Source organism: Callithrix jacchus, chromosome 7 (genome assembly GCF_049354715.1).
Source record: "Callithrix jacchus isolate 240 chromosome 7, calJac240_pri, whole genome shotgun sequence".
NCBI classification, from domain to species: domain Eukaryota; kingdom Metazoa; phylum Chordata; class Mammalia; order Primates; family Cebidae; genus Callithrix; species Callithrix jacchus.
In genome coordinates, this window is record NC_133508.1 from 5,862,362 (window position 1) to 5,880,889 (window position 18,528).

At 47.6% G+C, this 18,528-nt stretch overlaps 1 protein-coding gene across 6 annotated transcripts in view; it reads right to left on the reverse strand.

Annotated features, from left to right (window-relative positions):
• Positions 1 to 1,162: 1,162 nt before the first annotated feature.
• GATA3 (GATA binding protein 3) overlaps positions 1,163 to 18,528 on the reverse strand; it is a 28,762-nt gene continuing 11,396 nt past the window's right edge. For 3 of the 6 annotated variants that reach the window (XM_078332924.1, XM_078332923.1, XM_035306690.3), the window contains exons 3-6: positions 16,492 to 17,028; positions 11,241 to 11,383; positions 6,078 to 6,203; positions 1,163 to 2,312 (exon numbers count right to left, since the gene is read on the reverse strand). In XM_078332924.1, coding sequence (XP_078189050.1) covers positions 2,028 to 2,312; positions 6,078 to 6,203; positions 11,241 to 11,383; positions 16,492 to 17,028 — 1,091 coding nt within the window. In that variant the 3' untranslated portion in view covers positions 1,163 to 2,027. Of the gene's footprint in view, positions 2,313 to 6,077; positions 6,204 to 11,240; positions 11,387 to 16,491; positions 17,029 to 18,528 lie in introns of all 6 variants that reach the window. The other 3 variants (XM_035306688.3, XM_035306689.3, XM_035306687.3) reach the window with 1 other exon arrangement.

Sequence of the window (18,528 nt, forward strand, 5' to 3'; positions counted from 1 at the left end):
CGTGTCCCCCGCCCCTTGTCCAGCCCTAAGAATGTCAAGAATTTGAACTCCCTGTTCTTAAGGTGAAAGGGCATTAACTCAAATGTGTTCATGAAGCAAAGTGGTGGCAAACTTTGAGACATTGGGAATACATGCCAAAACCTCCCAGGTTTACCAGGGCCAGCAGCGATTCTTTCCGTTGGTGTTTTCAAAAGTAATTAGAAACAACGTTCAATTTGTAAGTCATTAATTAGGAGCCAGAGAGAGCTCCATTTGCATCTCAGCAATGGTCTACCTTTATTTCAACATCTAGCTTTAGGTTTAAAATATTTGCTAAGATAGCACAGAAGCGATTAACAGAGACACATTCCGTTGACAGGGAAAGAAAACTACACAGCAGAAGTTACAAAATGGTTATTTTGTGTTTTGAAACATTCCGATAATCCCTTCACTGTGTGTTATATTCGGTTCAACAGTGGAAAAGCAAAACAGAAATGAACACGGGAGCAGCCGGCTCCTCTCCTTTCCATCTCGAAGGGAACCTCAAGGAACCCATCAGCTGCAGTTAGCGCCTGTGAATCTCAGCGTGGAAATTTTCCCACTCCTCCTCCGAGGGCAGGAGAGCAGGAAGGCACGCTGCCACTCACTAGGGGACTCCAGATGTCACTCCGTCCCCAGGATAAATTCCTCCAGGCCGCGTGTAGAACTCCACATACCCCCATTTCCCCTAAAATAGACGTTGACTCTCTGGGGTTAGCATCGGCTCCTAGTGAATCACTAAACATGTCTGGGTGCTGTTTCTTTAACTCCTTTCTCTGAAAACAGCTAGAGCTACCAGATTCTAGAAGAGCTCGGCCACCACGTGGATACGATGTCATTTGGTTGTTTTAAAATATTTCAACTTTATTATTATTCTTATAATATTATTCCAACAGACTGTATTAAAGGCAGTGATCACTAACACAGAACAGGACAGGGCAGACAGCGGCCGGGCTACTTGCAAGACGTGGCCTGTCAGGCCGGGGTCGCTGACATGCACGTCGGTAGCTCATACACTGCTACCGTCAGCATGGGCTGCGGGAATAGGGACAAGACAGATGCCGCGGACTCCAGAAGCTATTTAATAAATATCATCCAAAAGCAAAACGCAAGAGAAACAAGAAACCCTCCGAGCACAACCACCTTAGGCCAACTGAATGTCATCTAGTTTATTCAACCAAAAATTGAGAGAGAGGGAAAGTATCGAAACAAACGAAAGAAAGCAGTTCTTAAGACTAGCAGTAAATAAACTTGTACAACAATTCGGTCTGTATAATATGATGAAATAAATCTACATCTTTTCTTATTTTGGTGCTTTGAATTATACATACAAACAATTACAGGGACTTGTTCACAAAGCATGTAGGCCTAGAAAAGGGCTCTCTGAAACCCGCAATGGCAATTGGTGAATGGCAGCACTCATTGCCCGGAACTGCTATTTCCTTTGCAGAGGCCAACAGCTTTGAACGAATGATTCGCCTACAACTTTTTTCTTTTTTTTTCTTTTTTCTTTTTTTTTTTTTTTTCTTTTAATGCATCAAACAACTGTGGCCAGTGACAGGAAAGAAAACTGGCAGTTTGTCCATTTGGATCTCAGACCTAGTTTCTTCTTAATTTCCACTCTATTTCCCCCATATTCCTTAAACTTCTTGGCATCCTTCATGCCTTACAGCTACCCAGATGCAATAAAGTCTTCCTCAAATGTACAGTATTTCTTACAATATAAGTTATATGCAATGTTCAGCATTTTTTTTTTCACAGCACTAGAGACCCTGTTAAATAGGGGATATGAGTCAGAATGGCTTATTCACAGATGGGGTCCAGATTCAGTGGTTGGAACACAGACACCACAGTGAGCTCCTTTGCAAAGTGGCAAACGTAATTTCGCTTTCTGCCTTCAAACACATGTATCCATCGCGTTTAGGCTTCATGACACTGCTCCTACAAAAACGCAAGTCGAAGTGGGCTGCAGGGACTCTCTCGGGGGCCCTGGAGCCTCGAGCAGGGCTCTAACCCATGGCGGTAACCATACTGGAGGGGTGGTGAGGTCCGAAGGACAGGCTGGAGGGCGGGTGCATCGGCGTGGGCGTGGTCAGCATGTGGCTGGAGTGGCTGAAGGGCGAGATGTGGCTCAGGGAGGACATGTGTCTGGAGAGGGCGGCCGGGTTAAACGAGCTGTTCTTGGGGAAGTCCTCCAGCGAGTCATGCACTTTTTTGCACTTTTTGGATTTGCTAGACATTTTTCGGTTTCTGGTCTGGATGCCTTCCTTCTTCATAGTCAGGGGTCTGTTAATCTAAACAAAGATCAATTTTTTTTTTTTTTTTTTACTTTTTTGCTGCCTCTGAAATGCACAGGCTCTCGCACACCGACACGGGTTCCACGGGCCGCCCTGATCGGGGATCTGTTTCCATTTCAGCCAGCCCCTTCTTCCCTCACACCTTCTCCTGTCTCTTTCCCAGGGACTGAAGAACCAAAACATGTGCAGTTAGCAGATTAGAGACCTGTCTAGTATGATCGCATTTCTCTGGTAATGAAAGTAGAATTCACTGGTCTTACTTTTTTAGAACTGCCTTAGACTATTTCATAAGGATGGAGGTAGTGAAGAATCTTCAAGACGGAAATACCATTTTGTCTACTCTGATGAATCTGCTTTAGAACCTGAAAAGCACTGCCCAGGTGGTGTTTAAGGCTGTCTGCCTTGAAGAAATGAGAACTGTTCCGCTCTACTGAGTCATTTTTGGTGACCTGTCTTCTACCTGGCCTTTGAGAGATGCCATAAAATCTTCCCCTAGAATTTATGTGTAGCAGGGGTGTATGTTACGAAACCATGCCTTTCTAAAAGGTGATCCCCTGCCTGTATCACTCCAACAGCAGCTGCAATGGTGGCAAGTTGCTATTTTCACCCGGCTCTGACCCTCCGCTTCTAACTAGACAAACAGCCAACCAACCAATCAACAAGTATTTAATAACCACCTATGGGGTGCAGAGCACAGAAGAGCACTCATCTGAAACAGGAAAGACCAAGAATGTGCTGGAGTAAAGAGACAGAGACCAGACCCTACTCTTAACATCAAGAGACTGCAGTCTCGGAGACAGCTACCATCTCTCTCTTCTTGATAAAACTCATTTGCCTTTTAAAAATACATTTGCTTTGGGGGCCCAGAATCAAGAAAGGAAACTTTACAGAGTAAACAGAAGTTACTCCCCACAGAGAGGCAGAGGCAGATTAACGCCAACAGCAGACGTCTGCCCCGGAAGAGCGAACTGCACATCTGGCCATGTTCCCAGGGAAAGGTGGCGAACAGACTCAAATCGTGAACGTCAGGGTCCTGGCTATTCCTGACTTCCCAGGCTGAAAGCATCGCCTTCCACCACAGTTCTCAAGGGTGGAGAACCCTTGGCTCTGGGTTTTACCTGTCTGTTCCCAAAGCCAGAAAATCACAGCTAAGAAAGGGAGAATTAAAATGGCCAAGCTGCTTCCCGAAGCTGAGCTGGGAGAGGTCACCCGGAGAAGGAGAAAGCCCCACACTGGAGCGGAGACCTTATTTCCTCCATACCTAGGAAGGCAACATGGCTGACGGCAGAAGAACCCAGAAAGGTCACTGCCGGAGGAGTGTCTCCGGGTTCCTTCTTCAAAGTTATCATCAAGATAAAGATGCAGCCTACAGAGATGACAGGAATCTACTCCCACATCGAATCCTCACCAAGATAGTGTCCTGATACACAGCTCTGAACGCTGATATCTAGCTATACATAGCCAGGTATCTAAATATAATATCTAGTTACACCAATAGCCACAACTCCAGATAACCAGCCACAATACCAGAGTTGCTGATACCAAGCTAGGCAGTTATCTAAACACCTAGATAAGAAGAAAGAGCTTACACCCATGTAGAGATAGACGTCTGGAAGGGCAGAGCAAAACACGTGCAAGCGATGACAACGTTAATAGACTGTTATCTCTTATTGTTCAATACACATCCATCGCCTCCTTTTATGAATTCCTGGTAAATCAGAGAAGACAGAAAAACCACTCTTGAGGGTGAGGAAGTTTCTGTCTCCCACTCGCCAGAGCCCAGCCATGAAGACCAAGCTCATTAAGATTGAGGAGGTAGAATTGAGTCATGGACAGGATGCCTCGGCTTTTCTTTGATTTGAGAAATTCATATTCTTCAGAAATAGACATAAATATATAGTAGATCAGACAAAAGGGAGATCATATCTCATCCCAACTAACTATTCAAAAAAATGTATAGCTAATCAATCTCCAGTAATTCCTATACTTCCATGGAAATAGGGATGGAATACACATATACACACAATTTGCTACAGTTTTGCTGTACTCTAAAAGAAGACAGCATTCCCTTTCCCCTGGTTCTCCTCTTAGTCCTGACACTGCCGACCTCTCAGGAAGCCTCCTGACTCTGAAATGGGCCCCGACTCTTCTACTTTCTCAGCCAGCTTATCTTGTACAAGTGACTTGCTTTTCTGAGTCATAATTCCTTCAAGTAAAACTGAAATAGAAATCATTTCTGCCCTGTCCACCTCATGGGACTATCTGAGGCTCAAATGTAATCAAGTAACATAAAAGTTCTTTGAAATCCATAAATTACAGCCCAAAACTAACTTCATACGCAGTGCTGATGACTGGATAGCCAATAATCTAATGCCCCAGCTCTTCCAGATTTTAATCGTGAATCCTTGTCTCTACACCAGTCAACAGGCAAATTCCCCAAAGTGAAACCGAACTTGGATTTAACTGCTGATAAACGTACATAGACCACAGTCCCAGGACCTCAGGGAGAGTGAGGATCACAGGAACACTCTGGTTTTATCCACTGCACCGGGACCCCAGCAAGGGAGGCAGGGAAATGAGTGTCTCGGGTTCCTCGAAATCACAGCAACTTATTCCCAAAAGGTGAAAAGGAAGCAGGGTGCTGGGGTCGCCCTGAGAAGTTCTCTATGACTCAAAAAATCCAACCAGAAATGCTTCCTCCCCAGTTCCCAGGTACTCCTGAGTAAGATGAGTTCAATGCCAGAACCGCCCCAAGCCAAAGTCCCTGTCTCCTCCCTGTTCAGCTCCAGACTTTGCCAAAGTCAGGTTGGCCAAGAGAATTTAAAAGAATCAGAGACAGCTGAAAAGGAAAGAGAGAGAGAGAGAGAACAAGACAGAGAGAGACCAAAATGACCATTTTTGTCTTTGGAATTAATGTAAACTCGAGTCCTCACCAGAGTCACGGACTGTGAGCCAGAATGTTTTCAGGAAAAAAAAAAAAAAAACCTGAAAAATTTTTTTCAAGATTAAGATATATTACAAAATGAGAAGACCCCAAATGGAAAGACTAGAAATGACACAGCTAAGCTCAGGTGACTGGCAATGGCAATGCTAACGTGATATAAAAGGAGAGAATGACAGTTTCTCTTCCCTGGTGTGGTAACGTGCCCCCCGCCAGCCAGCGTCCTCAGGAGCTAGCTCTGTGCCTGGGTAAGTTGCTTAGGACAGACATCATATGGGATCTCTCAGACATTTTGTTCCACGTCTTTTATACAGAGAATCCATTTCAAATTCACAGCACAGATTTAGCCAAGACTTTTCACCCTCAGTAACCGAATGGGTCCTCTTCGTTCCCCACGTCCCTGCCACGTATTACAGTTCTATTTACCTTTCTCTTTCACTTCACTCTCTCCTGCAAAAGGTTTAAAATGTAAGGAAACAACAAACTAGGACTGGTAGCTTTTTTGTTTTCCAAAAGGAAGACTTTTTTTTTTCTTATAAACCAGACAGGCCCACCCAGCACATCGGATTGCTGCATTGTACGTAGCATGTTCAATGCCTACCAAGGGGGTGGTGAGGCTGCCAGGCTGTAAGCCCCCTGGGCCCCAGCAAGGCGGTGTGAGACAAAGTAGTTTTCCAAGCCTGGTCCTATTGAATCAGCTATTTTGAGCCTGTGATCTGGGCCCCTGGGTGGGCAATTCACATGCACAGGGTGGTGGGGACGCTGTTTGCTGGTCACCATCAGGAGGGGAGCCCTGTTCTTGCTGGTCCCAGCCCACTTACATTGTGCAGTTTGTAGTAGAGCCCACAGGCATTGCAGACGGGGTCCCCATTGGCGTTCCTCCTCCAGAGCGTGGTCGTGGTGGTCTGACAGTTCGCACAGGACGTCCCTGCTCTCCTGGCCGCAGACTGAGAATGGGGAGAGAGGAGACGGTAAAATCAAAACAAACGTTCAATGTGTTGTCATCACTATGAAAAAAAGGAAGGAAGAAATTATCATTGAAATCAAAACTAGCAAGTGGCCCACATGAAAGTAATACAGATCCCCAACAGCTGCCTCGAGAAGAAAAATGTCGCCACTCCCATGGAGCGTGTCAGGATCGCAGTAACGTGGTCAGAGTTTCACCCACCGCTCTCCCGTAGGAGCAGGAAGCCGGGGCCTCCTCCCTGGCATCTTAGTCTCCTGCCCTCACCTGACACAGTAAGCCAGAGGGTGAATGTTTATGGGTGGCAATTTTGAATTAGCCAGCCTAATTCTGGAGCTGGGCCTTCAGCTGCCAAGGCCAGGGCCACCAGAGGTTGTTTTCAAACACAGCTCCCAAGAATAGTCATCCTCAAATAGGCTGCAGCCATCAGAAGCAGCCACGGCAAAGAAACCACAGAGCCAAGCACCAGAAGCACTCTGGATCCCAAATAAAGACCTGCCGAGTTACAAAGAGGACAGCGTGCTAACACAACAGCAAGTTCTGCAAAGAGTAACCGTGCAAGTGTGCGGCACGCACACATGGGTGACACGCCTGAGGAAGTGCTGAGCAGGACGTCCTACGTCAGCAAGACCTCCTAAATTTGCACAGCCTGCACTTTCTTTTTTCTTTTCTTTTTGAGACCCAGTGTCGCTCTGTCGCCCAGGCTGGAGTGCATTGGTGCTATGTCAGCTCACTGCAACCTCCGCCTCCCGGGTTTAAGTGATTCTCCTGCCTCAGCCTCCTGAGTAGCTGGGATTATAGGCACCCACCATCATGCCTGGCTAATTTTTCTATTTTTAGTAGAGACAGGGTTTTACTATGTTGGCCAGGATGGTCTTGAACTCCTGACCTCAAGTGATCTGCCTGCCTCGGCCTCCCAAAGTGCTGGGATTGCAGGCGTGAGCCGCCACACCCAGGCACAGCTTACGCTTTCAAGCTTGGTCACTTCCCATTCTCTTGGTGGCTGTCACCTAAATCTGATTTACCAATCAAACAAACTCAAAAGACCAAGGACTGCCGCCACTCGTCAGGAACCCTGGATCCCCTGCCTCTTCGGGTATCAGTTTATCTTCCCAAAATTAGGCATTTCCTATTCTTGTTCATGGAGTAAGTAGCAGAGGTGCAGGTCAAAGGTCAGCCTCAACTTGAATTTTAATTCATTGGTTGTGTTACTGCCCTCATTTCCTTTAAAAGGGGGATTTTTCTTTCACTTTTTGACATATTTAAACTGATCAGGTGACTATTTTCTGTGTTCACGCTTTAAAAAAAAATGAAAAAAACATTGGAAGAAAATGGAGTTGTGTCACTTCTAATATAAACCTCTCTTCACCTTCCACCATAAGAAGACAATTTTAACTGCAAAATTATCCCCGTTCCTGAATCAAAACTATTACCAAAGGAAAGGTACGAGAAGAAAGAGTTCAGCTAGTCTCTGTCTGTGATGAAGAATTCTGCGATATGGTTATGAGAACACAGAACAAGAGCTAGAGAGGTCCTGGTGCGGCTTGATATCCATATTTTATCAAGCAGAAAGTTGAAGCCAACACCCAAAGCCACCAGATATGGAGAACCCAGTGGCAATTTTGAATTAACCTGAGTGACCTTTTTCTTTCAGAGTTGCTGAATTGTTCCATAGATATGCTCTTGTGGGGTGTAAATAACAGAATATATTATGGCCTTTAAAAAAAAATTCTTTCTTTTCTGTATTCTAAGGAACTGCAAAGTAAACGCCACTCTGATCTATCACAACAGATAAGATGAGGGTCTTTTGCTGTCCATCTTGGAAGAAGAAATTCACATTGCCCATGGGTGTTAATTCTAACTCCATATGTCTCTCCCGGACTGCCTTTATGAAACATGATAATTTAATGCTCAAAACAACTGTTTTGCTTGTGCACTCTTGGGAAGAAAGTACTACATAAAATCAGTGCTTAATGATTTTGACAATTAAATTATACGTGATTATTATCTTCCTATAGTGTTTTTTTTTTTCCTTTGAAGAGCTACTTGGCTATAGCAGATTAATATCTCTCAGGCACCTGGGTTTCCTAGCCCAGCAATTCTGAGTGTATACAGTACAAGCATATAATGCCAACTGGTAAAATCGGAGCTCCAGATGGCAGGGTGGAGCGTGTAATCTTTTGCAGTCTATCGACAGTAACCTAAATAAAAGCAAAGGAAGATGCTTCCAGTACTACAAACTTTATGGAAACTTAAGAGTCTCTCAAGCCACAGTGTCTGGGTCACTAGCAGGAGGTGCAGTATAGTAAGGCAAGCAGCGCAGCCTCTCCCTAGCAGTGAGATACATGAGAATCCTGGCAATGCCAGAGGGAAAGAGAATCCATGAATCTGTCCTTCAATTATCTCTCCTATTTCCTGCATTAGTTTATTCAGGGTCAAATGTGTCTCACAGAAGAACTACCTATGTATGGGGTGGGTGGTCTTCAGTGAATCTGCAAACGTATCAAACAAAAATAGCAAGCTGGAACTGGAAACAAAGAACAAACCAAGGGTTCTAGGTGCTCAGAAGTCAAATACATCTCAGGGTTAAAAAAAAAAAAAAAAAGGAAAAAGAAATCTGAATGTGTCCTGTGTTCTATCTCCCTGTATCTTATGAATTCTATAGAACTAAAACCATCAAACCACCCAAGACAGATGAGTAAGAAAGAAAAGACAGGTGAAAATATGACAGTCATTGAACTCTAAAATTCAAAGCAATTATTACTCAGAGTTCTAGAGATTTCCTATGAAAGGTGAGTGGTGACAAAATTATATTAAATGGAAGTATGATCCTCCTCTGCAAGCTGACCAGACGGAAGGAGAAAATCCAAGAAAACATCAAATAGACTTTTGCTCACCAATCAGCCCATACTTTGAGACTTTTAACTCCTCTCTTTCCTTCTTTACTTTCATTAAAAACAAAAACAAAATATAATGGTACCAAGACACATTTTAACAAGAAGGTTTTTGTTGTTAGGTTCTCTCTCTCTCTCTCTCTCTCTCTCTCTCTCTCTCTCTCTCTCTGTCTCTCTCTCTCTGTCTCTCTCTCTCTCTCTCTCTCTCTTTCTTTTTTTTAACTAAGGCCAGGTTTTGAGTGATTCAAAACATTCTTTTGTGGTGTGATCATATTCATTCTGCACTAACACCTCTAGCCTTTTTTTTTTTAGACACTTCTTGTTCTGATACGTTCAAACATCTTGGTGTCTAGGTTGGGGAAGCTGAGTTGTTGTTTATGAGTTATCTCCAGTGCTCAGATATCCGGCAGCTTTTTCCTAGGAAGTCAGCTTTGCACAAGAGAGAAAAGGGGGGAAAAAAACCCAAACTGCTGGAGGAGAGGTGGGGGAAGGTTGAGAAAGTTGGAGAAGGGGACAAAGATCAGAAAGAGTAAAGCCTCAATATCTAGGATTGCCAAAGATTAAATCATGTGGACATTTCCATCCCTAGAAAGTTTTTCCTTCTTTGGCCAGGCGTGGTGGTTCACGCCTGTAACTCCAGCACTCTGGGAGGCCAAGGGGAGTTTGAGATCAGCCTGACCAATGTGGTGAAACCCTGTCTCTAATAAAAATACAAAAATTAGCCAGGCATGGTGGCAGGTGCCTGTAATCCCAGCTACTCTGGAGGCTGAGACAGAATTCCTTGAACCTGGGAGGTAGAGGTTGCAGTGAGCTGAGATCCTGCCACTGCACTCCAGCCCAAGTGACAGAGGAGACCCCATCTCAAAAAAAAGGAAGTATTTCCTTCTTCAAAAGAGGATGGGACAGATGTTGAGTTGCACTACACTCTGATGGGAAGGGCAAACAATTCTTTAAAAAGAATACAAAGGTGTTCTCCCTGTCCCTTAGAAATTGATGGATGCTAATTTATCCATTAATCTGCATGGGAAAATTCCCCCCTTCCCATCTCTGCTTGCTGAATGTCAGCACCACATAAAGCATTTGGATCTCTTGGCTGTGGCTAGAATTGTTATTTATCTGTCACACACATTCACTATTCAAACTTCCAAAGAGGAGCTTGCAAATGAATCTCCCATGAGCCTTCCTTATACATGCTTGACAAAGCCAGGTTTTCTCAAGGATCCCTCATGCTTAAAAAGTCTTAAAAAGAATAATGAAAAAAAAAAAAAAAAAAAAAAAAACCAATAAAAAAATAGCCAGGCACTGTGGCTCACACTTGTAATCCCAGCACTTTGGGAGCCCAAGGTGGGTGGATCACCTGAGATTGGGAGTTCGAGACCAGCCTGATCAACATGGAGAACCACATCTCTATTTAAAAAGTAATAATAATAATAACAATAAAAAGAATAATGACAGAGGGGAGAAAAATCTATCACTCTACTGGTAGCAGTTCAAAGAGAAAATAAGCCAAATTCCAGGTAAGAGCAGACTCACATGACATTTCCTACAGGAACTGACTATGGAAAGTTCTCAAATGCTGAGACTGAGAAAGGAGGAAAGTGGCAGGAGGCTCACTGGTTGCTGGTGAAACCTCTGAAATTCAATTAATCAGCCCCATCCATTTTAAAGCATTAGCATAGCAAATCCATTCACAGCACTGAGTCTGTGATCCTTCCTGGGAAGCCACATACCACAACTTCAGGAACCCATTCTGGATGGTTTCTGAACATTCCATCCTCATACTAAATGTCTGTCTGTCAAACAGCGCTCACCAATGCATTTAAACCAGCTGCTCTAGTCCTGCTCACATGATTATTCTATTTGGGAACACACTGCAGATTTAATAACCAAGAACTCAGTCTCTAAAATTTTCACAAGTGACTTAAGAAACATGGATGGGAAAAAAGAGGGAGGGAGAGCTGTTCTGTGTATCTAATTTGAAAAAGGAGGAAAAAAACTGTCCCATTCCAGGCGACATGATGTGGGGCAGTCCTGTCAATTTCCTGCAGAAAGCTGTCCTTCCCAAAGAGAGGAAATGAGAAACCCAGAATGGTCAGCGTGGAATCCGTCCCTTCCCGAGAACTTACCAGCCTTCGCTTGGGCTTGATGAGGGGCCGGTTCTGTCCGTTCATTTTGTGGTAGAGCCCGCAGGCGTTGCACAGGTAGTGCCCTGTGCCATCGCGCCGCCACAGTGGGGTCGAGGTTGCCCCGCAGTTCACACACTCCCTGCCTTCTGGAAACAAAAGCACAGATAAGCCACTTACGGAAGGAACACACGGAGGCAAGCTGACTGTTTGGAATTGGGGGAGAAAAGTAAAATGGAGAACTTTTTCCTTTCTCCTTCCTCTTTTGGGGAGGGTGTCCACCCCCACCTCTTTCCAAGATGCTCCAAAGCTGAGCTGCAGAGTGCTGTCCCTGCATGCCCGTTCTCCGACACATATGGAGGCGCCCGCAGAAGGGGCAGATGCCTCCTTGCAACAGAACCCTGTTCTTGGCTTGCCCGACTTGATGGAGAAGATCGGGCAGGACCCAGAAGGAACACAGATTCCAGCTTCAAATACTTCCCTGAGAAAATCTTGAGCCCTGGATGGTGGCAAAAGCCACACATTCCATTCATTTCCCTCAAAGGAAAAAAAGGAAGACAAAGGTGACCCATTATCATCATGGCTCTGTCTATATAGATTGATTAAATAATGAAGATTAGGATGGGGGAAAAGGAAGGATTAATCAATGGCTAGATAGGGAAACAGATAATAAATAGATGTATAGATTGATCAATCGGCTGATTGATTTCAGGAGCTAGGGTTTTAGGTTTTACCTCCAATCAAATTGTAAATGTCCCAGGCTGGACAGGAAGTGATTAGGACCCAGGAGGGATTTCCATAGCTTTCCAGACACTGTTATAGAGACTGAAGTTTAAGGACGACCCCAGCCAGGGGGTGCTGAGGGGAAATGCAAACTTTAGGCAGGGAACCCGGAAGAGGGGGAGGGAGGGAAAAAGGAAAAGGAAAGCTTTGGGAGGGCAGAGTAAAGCCAGTCAGAGGAAGATCAGGAAAAGCAGCAAGTTAAGGAAGGGGGATGGCTGCTCATTAAGGAAGGCCTGCCTGAAGTTTCTCTTTTTCCAAAAACACAAACAAACAAAATAAACGAAAAACCGGCCAGGCCGGTAGGGAGTTTGAGCAGCATTCGCTCCCACAGCTGGGGCTGGAAAGTGATCCAGACCCACCCAGAGAGCTCCTTGGAAGAATCCCTTAAATACCCATTTCGAGACGTGGGGGAGTTTTCTAACTGACTTCTTTTTACCTTCTGCAGGAGGAAGAGAAAAATGCTTTCTAGGAGGATATCCTCGCTTTTGGGGGACCCAGGGACACACGGGTCCCTAGTGCCTAGTTATCTCAGTGCCCCAAGAAAGCCAGGACTCCTATTCCCTATGGGAACAGGAAGGTCAGCTCAAGAAGAGGGCCCTGGAGGGTTGGTGGGGAAGAAAATTGAGCGCTGAAGACTGTTTTGTTTTAAGAGAGTAATCAATGACCTCCAACCTGCTTGGACCACTGGAGTGGACAGAGAGAACCCAGCAGGATGCTTGAGAATGTGGATTCCCCTAAAAAGGAGGAGAAGTCTGCCTTGGCAGACCTAGGACCTACTGGGCCTTTGGAAAGCCCCAGACCAAGTGGGAGGGAACTAGGGGGTTCACACGTGTGGGCCTGAGCTCCTCTCCAGGGAAAAGTTCTTCAGGAAAGTTAAGGACTTGCAAATGGAAGAGGGTCTTGTGCCCTTTTTCATGAGAGTCAGAGATGGTGCCCACAAGTTTTTGTCTACTTTGCTTTTTCAAAAAAAAAAAAAAAAAATGTAAGGATGTAATAGGGCTTTTTTTTTCCCCTCCACATTCCAAAAGGTTTTTAGCCTGGGGTCCCCAGAGAGCCTTCGCTGTGCCCAGAACCCCTGAGATTATATACAAACACGCTACAGTGCATGCCAAAGGCACCTTCTTTAGTACCCAACAGCTCTTCTCAGTTCTTGAAAAAGACCCAGGCCTGAATCACACCCAGACACCTTTCAGTTGGGGTCAAAAGCTTGAGGGATGTTGCAGACTGGATGTGGGGGTGGCTGGGAGGAAAGAGTGAAGGGTGAGTGGGCGAGCTGCCGGCTGCACCAGAGCCAGGAGGCCACAGGCCTGCCTTTCTGCATCCCCGGTGGTCGCTGGGTCAGCCCCTTCCAGGGCAGCACCGGCCCTGTCCCAGCTAGGGCTGCAGGCCCACTCCCCTCCCTGCCCACACAGGGGCCCCCAGACCCCTCCCCTACTTGCGTACTGGGCAGAGGCAGTGTGAGGAGAGGCCGCTGCGGTTGGAGGCAGGGAGCGTGGTGCTGCCCAGCTCCTGAGCACCCTGGCACCCTGGCGCTGGGGGACCTCCCAGCCTGACGTGATCAGTCTGATTTCCTTTCATTTGCAGGGTGGTGGGGAGAGTGACAGCTTCCTTTTCAGAAAGACCTTGAAAGCTAGCAACGGTTACCTCTTCAACAAGGATGTACACACTGGGGCAATTTTCTGTCTTGATTCACTCGGCAAGTTTGCCATCGCCTCGCGTGGGCTTTTTCTTCTTCTTTTTTCCTTGCTGCCTCTGGCCTGTGACTTCACCAAACAGCCAATTTTCCTAATGGAGGCCCTGCCTCCCTCCTGCCTTCTTTCCTCCCCTCTCCTCGCCCGGGCCTGCTGTGAGCTGCTCAAACAGACACCTCTCTCTTAGGTGACAAGAACCACAGAGCTGCGAGGCCTCTTGACATTCAACAGCTGCCGGCAAACGCCTCTTGCTCTGCCTTGGCCTGAAACCCTGAACCCTGGCTGTGGGAGGGGGTGGGGAGCAGGGCAGGAGCTCCTTCAGGGGACAGTGGAGGGAGATGCCCGACTGGAAGGGTGGCCCGGGAGCTAAGAAGAGGCCCTTGACACAAAGACCGTGTCTTTTGTTTGCAAAGCTTCATCCCAGCCCCAAAAACCCAGGCGTTAAAAAAGCAATAGGTGCCCTAACCACAACGTCAACCGTTTCCAGCAACAACACCGAAAACCCTCTTTTCTGTGTCCTCCTTCAGCAAATGCATTTGCAAAGAAGTTAAAGACGGGGGTTGGGGGGGGCGGATAGAGAGAGAGCAACCACTGAAACCCAGAGAATTCCCTCCTCAAGAATTCCCACCACCTCCACCCCCTGCACGAGGAGGGGCTTCTCAAAACTTCCCCTCCACACTCCCAGAAGTCCCAGCTCGCTCAACGCCCCGCCAGGTGTGCTGTTCTTGGTTTTAATGACTGTGAGAAAGGAATTAAGAAGGAGGAAGTAAAAAGGCCTCCTCTCCCCCTCGCCAAAAAACCGAGGTCGGTGTATCGGTATTCCCAGCGCTGGCTGAGGGAAGCCACGGCCCTCTCTCCCCTCCATGTTCAGAGTCTTATGGAAAGAGATGAGAGGAAAGAAAAGACTAAACCGAAGGCAGAAAGTGTGCACAAGAGAGGGGAAGAAATCAAACACTGAAATGAGGGTAGAGAAACCAGAGTATCTTGGAAAAGTTACTGTCCCCTCCCCCCGCACAAACCACCACTCCGGCCTCAGATGCCACGAGCTCCCCAGCCTCATAGCCTTACCAGAAAAGAGAGCTTAAAAAAAAAAAAGAAAGAAAGAAAAGAAGAAATGCCATCACGACCTCAAAATGCACAGGTCTGCTCTCTTTAGATTCAGCTTCCCCGCCCGTGTTTTTGAGTCACTCTGCACCCCACTTCTCCTTAATCCTTCCCTCCGCCCCCAAGCCCAGCCCCGGCGGAGGCGCCGCGGCCACTCTGCTCTCCAGCCCTCCCGGCCTCCACCAGCCAGCCTGCCTCCCTCTCCCTGCTGCCTGCTTTCCTGTACTGAACACGCAGGTCTGCGTTCTTCTGTCAGCCTGACCGCATCCGGACTGTATTAAAGTTCCCGGCTCGGGATAAACAATGCAACTGTCGCGTGCAGCAGTCTGAAAATAATTGGATTAGCTAAAACATATCAACTAAATAGAGACAGTCCTGCTCAGGCAGTCGGAGTGAATGTCACCCTGGAAAAAACCCCTGAAAACTGATCTCATGGTCACTGGGCTCCCTCTGAAGTTTTTCAAAGCGGAGCTTTGGGAGCTCGGTTTCAAGGCTGCTCATCTCTCCCCTAAAAGACAAGTGATTTTCACGATTGCTTTCTATATAGGATCTATACAGAGAGAGTGCAGAGCCAAGACACTTAAAGCCCCCAGAAATGGACTCTGAAATAGACATGCCTGAGGCATCACAATCTTCACCAAGCCCTGTCTAAAAACACAGTGAAATCTATCTCAGAGAATCCCTAGCTCTCTTTTGACACAATTACTCTGGTTAGAAATGAAATTGGTGATGGATTGATTTATTTTTAAAGCCAGAGTATTGTGTGTGTGTGTGTGTGTGTGTGTGTGTGTGTGTGTGTTTCCATGCAAGTAATGACACCAATTGAATAAAAAATGCAGCAAGCTGCTAGTCAGGGTTTGCATTTTGGAAAGGAACAGAGCACAGAAAGGTGAAATACACACCTGGAGCACTTTTCCCGTCCTTTCTACCTCCTCTGGCTTCAGCTCAGCCGAAGAATAGGTCCTAATACAGCTTCAGGCCCCTGCCTGTGCTGAGAGCTCTAGGAGACACCGCAGGTAACTAACTGACCCAGGCGATTTGATTTTCATTCAACTCTGCTTCCCCAATGCAAAGCCACCTTATTCTCCCAGTTCAGCTGAGAGTCCCCTTTTCCACGCAGGGAAAATACGGGCAGCTTTGGCCAGGCTCTTAAACATATGCTTTGTTTCTACAAGTCTAATAAAGGACCGTCCTCACTGCATGGTCCCCTTTGAGTTGAGCGAGAGGAACAGTCAGAATGACAGAGGCCAAAGGGGTCATCGAGGGACCTGTGTTTGTTTAGGCTTGGGGAGGTTTCGTTTTAGCATGAAACACTCAAGATTTATTCCCTCGGCCTTCCATTTGGTCTTGGAAACTGACTAAAGGTTACCAGCCCAATCCAGAAGTCCTGCGACAGGCAGGAGAGGGGATGACTTTGTTTTTGTTTGTCTTTTTCCTTTCCCAGCTCATTGGGGGCTTTTAAATCAGATCCCACTTCCCCTCCGCTTCCGAGGCCAGGAGGAGCTAGAATGGGAGGACTCGCAGTGCCCTTCCCGACTGGAAGAATGGAAGAAATGGCATCTCAGTGGGCTTTGGGACACCCTGGCTCCCCTGAGGGGCCCCTCTGGGTGTGGCAATGGATTGAGGAGAATGGGAGGTAGGAGGAGAAAGGGCTCCAGGGGAGAGCTGGCTCCTACCTGTGCTGGACCGGGCCTTGGGCCTGGACTTGCATCCGAAGCCGGTGGGGGAGCCGCCCAGCAGGCTGCTGGGGGGGAAGAGTCCGGAGCTGTACTCGGGCACGTAGGGCGGGTAGGTGGTGATGGGGTGGTGGGCTGACGAAGAGGCGCCCCCCAGGGCGGTCATGCTGCCACGGGAGTGCGAGGACTCCAGCTTCATGCTGTCAGGCAGCGGCACCTGGTACTTGAGGCACTCTTTTTCATCCTGCCGGGCTGAGCCGGCTGAGCCCGGGGTGGACAGCGACGGGTCTGGGGAGACGTCCTTCGGTGGGGTGGGCGGGAAGGTGAAGAGGTGCGGGCTGGCGTGGCCCCCCGACAGGGAGGAGGATGAGGCTGGGGGGTAGACGGAGAGGGGCCCCGGGGAGCCGTGGTGAATGGACGTCTTGGAGAAGGGGCTGAGGTTCCAGGGGGAGGCGGTGTGGTGGCTGCCCAGGGCTTTCCCGCCGTCCAGCCAGGGCAGGGATCCGTGAAGCAGAGGCGGGCGGCACACCTGGCTCCCTGTGGGGCAGCAGGAAAAGGGAAGGAGAGAGGAGAGTGAGTGTGACCCTGGGTACTCTCTCCCTCTCACCGGCCTCCCTTTCAGCAAAAGCCCAGGCCCACTCTCCTTCCCAGCGATCCCAGGAGTACCTGCTGGGAACACCTGGGGCTCAGGCTAGGGGCAGAATCCTCACCCCTAGTTCCCACACGGATGTCCCATCAAATCCAGCAGAATGAAGGGCCTGCAGCTGACACCCGAGAGGGGCTGCGGAGTGGAGAAGGGCCCCTTTGCTTATTCGGCCTCTCCAGATCCACCGTCTCAATCACATCCCCCCAGGCCTCTCTCTAGAACCTGACTTGATTTATGGGTTTCCTTCAATGGCCCTGAGTTCCCCGACTCGAACTTAATCCCAGCCAGCCTGATAAGAGAGCCGGCTGTGAGTGATGAGGCCTGAAGGATGGAGCCCGGCCACACAGCAGAAAACCAACCCTGGAGAGAGGCCCAGCTCCCAGCGCCCATTGCAGGAAGGAGAGGCCTTGCCACAGCAGTCAGGAGACTTTCAGAGTTTCTTTCCAGAAACCTAGCACAGTGCTTGCTCAGAATCACCCAGGCTGCCTGCAAAAAGGCCTGAGATGGGATTTGCAGGGAAATGTTCATTGCTCGGGTTTTTGGAGAAAGTTCCCAAGCCTGGACCCTGGGATGGCTGCTTTTCTCACCCTCCCAAATCCTGTAGGAGAGGAAGATAACATAAGCCCCATGTGCCCTCCATAAAGCTATGGATCCCACCAGTGCGATATATGAATTTTCACCTGAGCCCCTAAGACACGAAATTCCAGTTGATGTGTCCATTTTAAATCAAAGATGACTCGGACACAGAGTCTGCTTAGCCTTCATTTAAAACACACAATCTTAAGGTAGCTGCAACTCATACACTCTGAGGGGTACGTTTAAAAAGCAAGTGCAAATCCACACACGGTTATTGATCTTTAAATCCGGTACCTGCCTCAGCATTTCACATTCAACCATTAAGAACAATACTGAAACTAAAATCTTAAGAGAGAGGAAGGGGAGGAGAGTGGAGAGGGAAAGAGAGTTCTCTGAACACCAAGGGTCAAGATTCATATTATGCAGGAAGTAGTATAGTAAATAATATTAAGTCTGCTCTACCGCATTTGCACTTAACTGCTGATCTGCACAGAATGTGGGCAAAGAGCGCCCCATCCGCAGAAACGATCGTTGAAAACCTGGCGACAGCAGGGTGGAGGACGCCTGCTGCCGGAGGGGCTGTGTCATCCGTGCCAAGGCAGGCTCTGAGGAGGGGATCAGGGCAGACGTTGGTCTGGCTGGACTCAGAAAGCCTCACACTTTTTCTGCCCAGTGTTTGGCCCCTGTTTCTTCTTTAGGAAGAAACTTACAGATGGAAAGACACAGGCCTGGTCTTCTTTTTTACGTTTCGGAACCCTCCTAAACTTCTCCAGGTGAACGTGGGAAAGAGATGGTACTGGAATTGCCTCTATTTA